Consider the following 12,546-nt stretch of genomic DNA (forward strand, 5'->3'; position numbering starts at 1 on the left):
AGAGAGAGAGAGAGAGAGAGAGAAGAAGAAGAAGAAGAAGAAGAAGAAGAAGAAGAAGAAGAAGAAGAAGAAGAAGAAGAAGAAGAAGAAGAAGAAGTAGTCGTCGTCGTAGTTCTGTCTTAGTAAATATTACCAGGAAACCATTACCATTATGCTGCTGTTTATTAAAATGCCATTAACTCAGACTGCTTGTCGATGTGTGCTCATTTTCTGTTTGTAACTGTAGTCCTCTCTACTTTCTCAGGTTTTTTCATTTGCCTACAATCTGAGATATTGCTTTTCCTTTAAAATACCTTTTTCAGGGAGAGGAAATGGAGGAAGGACTGTGTAAGGGAGGACCAAGAGGAGGAATGAGACAAAAAATTTTGGTTTCGCCTTTTCCTAATAAAGTATTTTTAATAACTTCATATATGAGCACTGCATCAACATCAGTCCTACACTTCCATCCTCCCCTCTGTCTTCTCCCACGCCCCTTCTCACTTTCATCACCCCTTCCAATTTGACTCACTCTGACTTCCAGTATTAGTGTTTTAGGTATGTGTTAGTGCAACCTGACAATACTTGCCTGAAAACTTGCAGAGAATCCTCTGATGATTTCTGGACCTCTCTCTGGTTTTCTGTCTTGCTCTTTCTCTTCCTCTTTCTCTCCTTACTTACCTCCTCCCTATAGTCATGCTACTTTTTTATGTTCCTGGTATTAAGGATTACATCTCCTAAACCGAGGAGACTAATATACTCTCAGTTCCTCCAGTCTTTCTCCCCTTTGTCTTGTCACTAAGGAGCTCCTGCAGGCAGCAGCATTAGGGCTGCTAGCAGGCAGTTGGTAGCTCCCAGGTGACTCTCGCTCACTTTGTTTGTTTCTCCCCCACCCCCAGTTTAATGATCACTGCACATGGTATCTTTGTTCAGTTTCTGAAGAACATTACTCAATGCATTTGATCACTTCTCAGTTGCAAGTTAGATGAGAAGATAAATCAAGTCTGTAATTTTAATATAGTAATAGTCTCATTTCATATTTTGACATTTATTTTTTAACAGACAACTACATATTTTGTGAGTGGGAAAAACATTACATAATATGTGTTTGAAGGTCAGGAGACCTTCTGTGGTGTAGGTTATCTCCTTTAACCACTTCATAACTCCTTCCTCCTCTTTATACTACATTCCCTGTTCAACAACTCCAAAAGAACAAGATAAAAAGCAGTGCTTTTTTGATTGGATATTTTCTTTATTTACATTTCAAATGCTTTCCTCTTTCCAGGTCCAATGTAAATTGAAATAAAATATCCAATTAAAAAAGAAAATATCAAATCAAAAAAAAAAATCTGTCATCACCGAAATTAGACCCACCTGTACCCAGTAACCCACTACTGTATTTTATTTAAATGTGAATTCTGCAAAGATAAAGATGAATAATTAATTAATAAAGCCCAACAAATAACATAAAAAGCAGTGGTTCTTTCTATACCCAACTTTTCTAACTCTATACACTAATCCGTCACATACTTTGTTCATTCCTATAATCACCAATCAAGGATAAATGCAATTAATGTATGGTGGATTTCTTCTTCCAATACTGTCCTACCTCAGTACATTATTTGTATCCCACAAAGCTCATACAGACTTATTCTAAAAACAAATTTAAAAATCCTGCAAATATATCTTTTAATCTATTTAGCAAATGTGTATTATAATAGTAGGGGTATAGTAATTCCAAAAATGACTTGAAGGTAAATTGAAGGTGTATTAAAAGACTGAGTAAACATAACAATGAAAACTACTATGCTGAGCTGGAAGTAGGATTATGAATATAAACTCCCTAAACTACATTTATATTTACATTATATATTTAGGCATATATATATATATATATATGTATATATATATATATATATATATATATACAGGTACATATATGGCATATTTATGCACATATGTGTGCATGTATACATGTGTGTTAACCATTTTCTAAGCTCTGCTCACTGAAACAAACAGAAGCAATGATGCTGCTACAGCAAAAAGAACACCTAGATTCTAAATATAACTCCTCACCAAAGACCTATTCTGGAGAAGTGGCTGTACCAGAAAAATACACAAGATAAATCCAAAATGAATGATTTCTACTAAAAAATTGTTCTATTAAAATATGGAGGAACATACCAAAAGAACACAGGAGCCAAACCAAATGAGTTACAGTAGAAAAATATGAAAAAATGGAAACAAAATTATTTGCCACAATGAATAATATTATTTTAAATGCATCAGGTAAGATAAGAAAATTCATACAAGTGATTTTCTAATTAGATAAAGGAAAAAGAAATACTGTGCCTTTAAAAAATGTTCTCTGGAAAATGTACAGGAATAATGGAATTCACTGTCACTATGCAAGGTGATTTATAGTTGTTAAAACTATTGGATACAAGTTGGAATATGCAATCAGAATAGTCTCAATGCCCCATACCATACCATACATAATTGCCTATTAAATATAAGCTAAGAATGGTAATTTTAGGATATATAACTTGGTAGACATCAACCTTAAAAATCAAACACATACACATACACACAAACATAAATGTACCACACATATACACATATATACATATACCACACACATACATATACATACATACTTACATACATATATACATATACCCCACACACATAAACACACAATGTCTCCTTCTTGAATAATTTTCCAAGAAAGATACAATTAGTTCTTGTGCTTTTATTTCCAAAAACAAATAAGGAACACCCTAGCAACATCATAAAAGATTATTACCAGATTATATGTTGAAGAGGAATGAGGATGTTCAAGCCTGGATATAAATCCAAATCAAGAGAGATTGTTGTAAGGAAAATTTTGATTATAATTAGAAAATTTTAATATGGAATGCAAATTATATTAGGTTAAGTTATATGTGTATTATTTATAAAGTTTTTTTTTGTTCTATGGAAGTATGTAATAATAGTCTTTAGCAATGAAAGAGTACAGAATAAGTGACTATCATATTGAGGAGAATTAAAAACATACACATTCATACTTTCCATTCAAGACAGTCCATAGCATAATATATTTGTCTTGCTTAATGAAATTCTCCAAAAACAGATGACAGGTCAGTTGCTGAAGTAAAGGATCAGAATAAAATCCTTGTGCTCAGAGGGAAGAAACTCAACTACAGACTAAGTGCCTCCATCAACAGAAGGCACATTATTATGTGTTTAAGGGGCACTATCTCAGCAGAAGAGTTTTAAAGGAGTAACTGACCTCCAAGTCCAGGTCGAAGTCGGTTATCATAGCCATCCAGAAGCCGATCCAAGATTCTAGTGAAGATAGTGATATTATCTGTACTATCGTCAGGAATATCTGGGGCATGCTTGGGAGAGAGTCTGCAAAGGAAAATAAAGTTCTTAATAGGAAACAATTACATGACAAAACATTTGAATTCTAAAAGATTTCATTAAGTAGACCAGGCAAATTTAATAGCTGTACATCTTGACCCACAGAGTAAACAATTCTTATTTGCTACAAGAATTGCCTGTGTAGGAAATGAACAGTACTCCAATCCTGAACTCTCCCTTCTACACTTGCATGAAATTTGCCAGGTACATGTTTCAGCCTCATCTTAGCAACAGACAAACACATGCAGAAATCTCAGATACAATGTTACTGGAAACAATAAGTGGCAGACATTTGATTGATCAAATTAAAGAAGACCATTATTATTGAGAACTTACCTCCAATCTAGTCCAGAGAGATACATGATCACTAAAGTCAGACAAAACCTTGAACTACTCTCAGTCACCACCATATAAAGATAGAGCAACCATAGGAGTTTAGAAAATAGTAAAGCTACAAGGAATAAGCTTGCCCCAAAATCAGGCCACGTAATTCTTGCAATCAATCCCGGGCCACCCTGAAAAGCACCCCTACCCAATAAACCCTATACAGACCCCATGTTCTTCCCAGTTCTCTGATGCTTCTCACCAGAACATAGGCAGCCAACCTCCTAGGTTTTTCCCTCCCAATAAATATTTTACATAATGTTTGTTATGCAATGTGACTTCGTGGTATTCCTTGGCTCCTGACTTCCAAGATATCTTTCCATGCAAGCTGTAACACTTAAACCTATCCCTATTCGAGGAACTATTATCAGTTGGTGACTATTGGGAGAGGGAAAATCGATTTTCTTTCAGAACATGGCCCCTGATAGGTCCATGATGCTCCAGGGGAAGACCACATATCATCAATAAATGGACAGTGCAGATTCATTTGAATGTTCTAAAAAAGAAAAGAAAAGGAAGGCGAAGGATACAAGATAGAATGTGTGCAGAAAAGAGGAGTGAATCTAGGAGGAGTTGGAGTAGGAACTGGGTATAATAAAGACAAACTGTCCAAGATTCTCACTTAACTTTTAAAAAATGCTAAATACAGTTTCAAAACATTCTTAGTAAATTTCTCTATGATTTTGTACTTGATCAAGATTCTCAAGGAACTAATAAGAAGTTAATACTAAATACAAGCCAAAAATATTCTCAGTAAATTTTTCTATGATTTTACTTGGTTACTGATATATTTTTCTCTTGCTTAGAGAACCAAATGTTGATTTGTAGTAGAATGCTCATCAGAACCTTCTCTTCAATAACTGAAGTAGAACAGGATATTGTAGTTTTTGCTTATCCAAAGGTACTATAGGAAAATAGTACATCATGATAGAAATCACATAATTTCTTTCGCTTTTAATTTACCTAGGCAATATCTCAACATATTAGTACCAATGAAAGAAGGAAACTGCATAAAACTATACATGTATTAAATTGATGAGATGTATCCCATAGCTATGGCCGTTGTTATTCATTCCTATCACTGTTGGTTAGATCAAATAAGATAAGGATAGTTTCCCATAAAGAATAAAAATAAGTCTGCCAGTGCACCATCTGTGAGTCAAGCAACTTAGTAATATATTTAATCCTAAAAATATATTGGTAGTATTTTCAGAAAATTAAAATAAAATATTTGAAGTGTTAGTTCTGTTATCACCACTTGATATAGATGGTTTATTTCCTTTTAAAAATCAGTTTGAGAATTTCATGTATGAACACCGTATTTAAATCATTTACATTCCCCTCCTCCTTTCAACTCCTATGTCCTCCTTATTCCCTCTCAAATCTTTATTATGTTGTATAGAATATGATGAATGTATGTACACATACATACATTCTTCTAAGTCCATTTAGTACTGCTTAAACGTGCATGTGTTTAAATGTAAATATTTGGAACAGGATAACCTATTGCGGAACTTGTCCCTGAAAAAGATTGATTCTCCCTATCTCATCAGATATTGTCTGTAGCTCTTTACCTGTGGGTGCAACCTTGGGAAATGTCCCCCATCCGTGTTGGCATATAAACTTTGAGTAAAATTATATTTCCTACCTTGGAAATCTTTGGGAGGGAATGAAAAAAATGCTTTGCAAGTAAAGACTGTTTCTTAATTTCTACCAGAAGGATTAAAGAATAAAAATAAATATTTTTTTAAAAACTTCTAATAATGAAATGAGAAACCCTTAAAATGTATACTTTTATGCTATGAGAAAAAGTTCATGGACCACATACAGATTAAGTACAGGATATCAGTACTACCAGCATTAGTTCAATCTCATCAAAGATGCCAGTGTGTTTACGTTCAGGAAAAGCAAGAGAAGCACAGCTGCAGAGTTGCTGATGCAGTTCATATAAAACCCACAGAGAAGAAAAATGCACTGCATTAAAGGAATGGCAATTTCCTTAATTTTGCATGTCTACTAGAAGAAAAATAGAATTTAAAAAAAAAAACCTAAAAGGCTAGGCAGATCATCTCTCTCTACTGCACTCAAGGTTTCCATAAGGCTTACAAAATAGAATTCCAGTTCCTTAGCCTGACATTCATAGCATTATATAATATATTCTGAATATATGTGTACAGTTGTAAATTCCACTACTTTACTTTTGGATCAGAAATTATGGTCAGATCAGTTTATTTCATTTCTTAGTGTCGTCAAGGTTTCCGTTCTCAAAGACAAGTGTTTCCCAGAAGTGGGAAGTCAAACAAAGTTTTAACCATTATAATACTCATTATATATCCAGGTAGTCATCACAAACACCTACAATTGCACACATTATACCGTCTTTCTAGAAGGTATTTAATGAATTAAGAATGGGATTTGGCTAGGTCATGTCTATATAATCTATTGTGGTTCTCATATAAAGTATCCTCCCAAAAGGCTCTTATTTTGAAGGTTTAGTTCTCAGCTAATGGTTATATTGATACATGGTCTTACTGTGAGGGAGATAACTTTATTAACTGAATCAATACTTTGTATTATGTATTATTAGGAAACAGAGTCTATTGAATGAAATAGGTCACTAGGAGTATCCCCTTGAAGTGTGTGTGTGTGTGTGTGTGTGTGTGTGAGAGAGAGAGAGAGAGAGAGAGAGAGAGAGAGAGAGAGAGAGAGAGATCATTACAGACATTAGAAAGCAGGCTTTAGGGCTATTAGGGAAATCTGGGGTCAGGGCCTGTCCACTGCAGCTTCTCAGGTGGGGACATGGACACTTATGTGCCTTAAGGGTTTACAAAGTTTCAAAGTATACAAAGTTTACAAAGAGAATATCTGCCCAAGACCCCAACCTGAGGAACTCCACTTGCTAGGCCTTGCTCCAGAGGAGTTCCACTGGTCAGGTCCTGGCCCCAGGCTTCCCTAATAGTTGTAAAGGCTGTTTCTCTGATGATTGTAACAGCCTTTCTAAGTCCCCACCCTAAAGAAAAATCCCAACCATTCCTAAACTTCTCTCTGTATGTTGATGCTGAGAACTGAACTCAGGTTCTCGGTGAGAGCAATATGCACTCTTAACCACCGAGATCTTTCTCAAGCCATGAGAATGTAAATTTCAAGATCAATACACTTACATCTTTGGTTCAATGATACTAAATCAGGCTATGTTGTGTAACGAGAAGTAATAAACTTCCCACCATCTTCTCTTCAACTTAAAATATCAGCTATCACCATTATCACTACCATACTATCTTGAGACAAAAAAAAAAAAAAAAACTGTACCAATGTGTTACATATCTCTAGATCACAGCTTCTAATGTACATTATACTTAGCAAGTATGAGGCCTGCTCCCCAATATTTTTCATTTACCCTCCTGGATGCAATTTTTGAGGCAGAGTTTCATATAATTTAGGTCATGTATACGACTTCTAATCCTCCTGCTCCTATCTACCAAGTGCTGAGGTTACAATCATGCAATACTATACACAGTACCAGATACAGTTTTCATGTTTTTCTCTTTCCAGAATTCTGACATGTGTTAACAATAAGGTTCCTTGGCCTTCTCAATTTTAACTTACTTTGTCCACCATGGCTAAAGGCCACATAAAGAAAGGTAAAATTTAGGTTCATAGATGCTGGGCTCTCAAATCTCCTCAGGTTCTTTTTATCCTTAACAAAAGATCTCAATATTTCATAAGAAAGCATTCATTACATGATCTATCATCTATTATGGGTTCTTCATTTATTTCTTGTGGCTTCCGTATACCCACACCACAGTGGCTCACCTTTCAAATTAGCCTTCTTCAAATAGTTTCCAATGAAGTGCCTCATTTGAGAGTTGGACTGACTCAATAAACTATAAAACTTCAATATAATATTCATTGGGAAGCACTAGCTGGGAATATTCCTGTTGAAGCATTAGTGAACTACTGATAGTCATTCATTTTCATCCAGAAAAGAATAATTACATGATGGTTAAACAGACCAAAATATGTATACCACCTAAGTCCAACTTGGTGAACTAATGAGTTTAATGGGAGTTACTTATAAGAGCAAAAATGACTTAAAGACATTGGCATCACCAAAAGCCATCCCAAAAAGGAAAACAGTTCAAAAAAGCTAGAAACTTAGAGCACACTATTCAACCTACAGGCAACTCAACTCGTTGGTCTGAGCCTCTTCCAGCCAGTTAAGCTAGTCTCTGCTTTTTCCAAGCATCTCAATTCTCTGAGGGTGTCTCTAAGCAGTCTTTACAGCTTATTTATACTAAGGAAGGGTAGAGCCTAGTAACTTGAATCAGTTTCAGGGATGTCCTGAAGCTATAAAATTATTAAACTTACTGGCCTTAATGAACTTCCATGAAGGATGTAAGGTTTCACCTGCCTTTAGAAACCCTCTTGTTTTACCTCCCTTTTGATAGCTTATGTTGTAACACATTTCCCTCAAAGATCAACTATTTTTATCTCAGAAAAAAATAGCTACACAACAAAGTATCAGAAAACTATGTTTAAACCTGACTTTTCTATTAACTTGCTACAAGTTCTTAGGAATATAATTTCTTGACCTCAGTTAATTTGAGTAAAAAATGAGAAAATAAAGTATATGTTGTATATGGGTTTTTCAACAACTCCCCTACTAAAGCTCCAGGATCTGGTATTGCTAAAAAACATTAACTGTCTTTCCAAAGTATTTACCAAAGTTCCTTACACTAGAATGGTCTGGAATATTTGATCAAATACAAATTATTAGGCAGTGTTTCTGTATTACAGCCTTCTGGTGTAAAGCCCATATTCTGGCTTGTAAACAACAAACACTGAGAATCATTAATATTAACATGTGATTTAAATGAAATACTATTCAATAGGCCATTGTTGACTGTCAAAGCTGCTAGAGTATTCTGCTTGGGTGATCTGCTACAATAAAGAATAAATAATACAGCAAATAGATTTCTTCAAACATATAATTAAGAGGACATGGAAACAAACAAAAGTAAACAATCGCTCTTTTAAGTATGAGAACTGTCATATGCACCATGTATTTTAAGTTGAACTAGTTCATTTATTTCTAAAATATATAAAGAATGCCAAACTCAATATCCAGAGTCAAATCTTTACTAATCTCCTGTGTACAAAGCATGAATTATTTTTAACTTGAAAGAGAATAAACAGGAAAGGGTCTCTAATTCAAGAGGTATGCAGTCATTTTGCCCTTGCTTTAAAACCAAATACGTTACTCTGCTGTTTCAGGGTTTCATTTCCTCCTATTTAACATAATTGCTAAAATGCTTGAATAGCTGTTTTTCTAAATTTGAGCAGGAAGTTAGAAAACAATATAAACAGGAAAGGTGACAACACTAAGGATAAAAATAAAAAACAGCTAGCTGTGGGAGAAATATAATAAATGCTTTTTCTGAGAACAAAAATTTACCAAGGAAAGGAACTATTCTGTTCAAAATCCTTAAAATTATAGGAAAATATGTAATGTATTTTAGAAACTTGATCCCCTAAGTGAAACTGTAAAAGCTTTAAGATTTGAAGAGGTGATATTCATTTCTACCTCATTTAGAACACCTATATTAGCCCAGGGAAGTCAGACACAAGGAATCAAAATTCTATAAACATAAGTCCAGTATTGCGTAACCCCAGAGATATACTATATAATGCTCATAGAAAGTGACATACAGGGACAAAGGGTAGAGCAGAGACTGAAGGAATGACCATTCATAGACTGCTCCACCTGGGGATCCATCCCGTCTGCAGACACCAAGCCCATACACTATTGTGGATGCCAACAAGTACTTGCTGACAGAAGCCTGACAAATACAGAACTAAAAGCTAGCAGCCAACCATGGGACTGATCACGGGGTCCCCAATGGAGGAGTTAGAGAGAGGACTGAAGGAGCTGAAGGGGTTTGAAACCCCATAGGAAGAACAACAATATCAACCAGCCTGATTCCCCAGAGGTCACAGGAAATAAACCACCAACCAAAGAGTACACATGGAGGGACCCATGGCTTCAGCCACATATGTAGCAGAGCATGGGCTTATCTGGCATCAACGGGAGGAGAGGCCAATGGTCCTGTGAAGGTTCTATGCCCTCATATAGAGTGGTAAGGCAGGAGTGCGTGGTTGGGTGAGGGAGCACCCTAATAGAAGCAGGGGGTGATGGGGATGCAATAGGGGGTTTGTGGAGTGGAAACCTGGAAGGGGGATAACATTTGAAATGTAAATAAGGAAAATATCCAAAAGAGAAAAAAAAAGAGACATATTATATTTAATACTTAACCTCACAATAGTAAAATGGAACAAATTCTATCTCTAGGAATATTGGACAATAGTCAAATGTAAATAAAAAAAATGAAGGGCAATACCAAGGAAGAAAATTAGTATAATTCAGAATCTAAAAGATAAATATTAGTTGTTTTCTTTTATATGTAGCATCAGGATTTTAAAATATATGAAAGCAAAAGAGATTCCATTGGTGAAGAGAAAAGGAACTGGTCAGAGAAGATATAAAGAGATGTAAAAGAAGTACGGCAATGGAAGTAATAAAAGAAATATATACATGTATGAAAATGTCACAATAAGCATTTTCAACAAATGGTACTGGTTCAACTGTCAGTTAGCATGTAAAAGAATTCAAACCGATCCATTCTTATCTCCTTGTACAAAGCTCAAGTCTAAATGGATCAAGGACCTTCACATAAAACCAGAGACACTGGAACTTACAGAGGAGAAAGTGGGGAAGAACCTCGAACATATGGGAAGAGGGTAAAAATTCCTGAACAGAACACCAATGGCTTGTGATGTAAAATCAAGAATCAACAAATGGGACCTCATAAAATTGCAAAGCTTCTATAAGGCAAAGGACGCTGTCAATAGGACAAAACAGCAACCAACAGATTGGGAAAAGATCTTTATCAATCCTATATGTGATAGCGGGCTAATATACAGTATATACAAAAACTCAAGAAGTTAGACTCCAGAGAACTAAATAACCCTATTAAAAATGGGGCATAGAACTAAACAAAGAATTATTGACTGGGGATTACCAAATAGCAGAGGCACATAAAAAAAATGTTCAACATCCTTAGTCATCAAGGAAATGCAAATCAAAACAACCCTGAGATTCACCTCACACCATCAGAATGGCTAAGATCAAAAGCTTAAGGGCTGGTGAGATGGCTCAGTGGGTAAGAACACCCGACTGCTCTTCCAAAGGTCCGGAGTTCAAATCCCAGCAACCACATGGTGGTTCACAACCATCCGTAACAAGATCTGACGCCCTCTTCTGGAGTGTCTGAAGACAGCTACAGTGTACTTACATATAATAAATAAANAAATCTTAAAAAAAAAAAAAAAAAGCTTAAGTGACAGCAGATGCTGGCAAGGATGTGGAGGAAGAGGAACACTCCTCCAATGCTGGTGGGATTGCAACCACTCTGGAAATCAGTTTGGTGGTTCCTCAGAAAATTGGACATAGTACTACTGGACAATCCAGCAATACCACTCCTGGGCATATACCCAGAAGATGTTACAGCATGTAATAAGGACACATGCTCCACTATGTTCATAGCAACCTTATTTATAATAGCCAGAAGCTGGAAAAAACCCAGATGTCCCTCAACAGAGGAATGGATACAGAAAATGTGGTACATTTACACAATGGAGTGCTACTCAGCTATTAAAAACAATGAATTTATGAAATTCTTAGACAAATGGATGGATCTGGAGGATATCATCCTGAGTGAGGTAACCCAATCACAAAAGAACATACATGATATGCTCTCACTGATAAGGATATTAGCCCAGAAGCTTGGAATACCTAAGATAAAATTCACAAAGCACATGAAGTTCAAGAAGGAAGACCAAAGTGTGGATAGTTCGATACTTCTTAGAAGGAGTTACAGAGACAAAGTGTGGAGCAGAGACTGAAGGAATGACCATCTGAAACTGCCCAACCTGAGGATCCATCCCATAAACAACCACCAAACCCAGACACTATTGTGGATGCCAACAAGAGCTTGCTGACGGGAACTTGATATAGCTGTCTCCTGAGAGGCTCTGCCAGTGTCTGACAAATATAGGATGCTCACAGTTATCCATTGGAGCACACGGTCCCCAGTGAAGGAGCTAGAGAAAGTACCCATGGAGCTGAAGGTGTTTACGGCCCCATGGTAGTAACAACAATATGAACTAACCAGTACCCCCAGATCTCCCTGGGACTAAACCACCAACCAAAGAGAAGGCATGGTGGGACTCATGGCTCTAGATGCATATATAGCAGAGGATGGCATAGTCAGTCATCAATAGGAAGAGAGGCCATAGGTCCTGTGAATACTCTATGCCCTGCCGTGAGCCATGGCCTCAGCCATGGCCTTGTGGATATTTTCTAGCTTACATAAACAATCCTGAGAAAACATTTGTGATCATAACAGTAAGAATGTTTGTGGGGAAAAAAGGACACTATGACCATTGGTTCCAGGAGCTGAAGATTGCCACCTGACCTTCAGAGAGTCCCTGGGCACTTCCCTGATCCCTTGGAGCCTCATCTTGCTTATGCTTATATTGCCACTCTTGAATAAAGTTTTCAGAGCTTGATCGGTATGATTGACTTGCTCTCATTCTCTTATTCTCTCTCTCTCTCATTCTCTCTCTCTCATTCTCTCTCTCTCATATTCTCTCATATTCTCTCTCATATTCTCTCTCTCTCTCTCTCTCTCTCTCTCTCTC

The 12,546-nt window shown here is 36.2% G+C and overlaps 1 protein-coding gene across 1 annotated transcript in view; it reads right to left on the bottom strand.

Moving 5' to 3' along the window:
- Gabra3 (gamma-aminobutyric acid type A receptor alpha3 subunit) overlaps positions 1–12,546 on the bottom strand; it is a 218,036-nt gene that overhangs the window by 122,820 nt on the left and 82,670 nt on the right. The window contains exon 3 of the mRNA XM_021187493.1: positions 3,269–3,390. Coding sequence (XP_021043152.1) covers positions 3,269–3,390 — 122 coding nt within the window. The remainder of the gene's footprint in view (positions 1–3,268; positions 3,391–12,546) is intronic.

This window comes from Mus pahari, chromosome X, assembly GCF_900095145.1.
Source record: "Mus pahari chromosome X, PAHARI_EIJ_v1.1, whole genome shotgun sequence".
Lineage (NCBI taxonomy): Eukaryota > Metazoa > Chordata > Mammalia > Rodentia > Muridae > Mus > Mus pahari.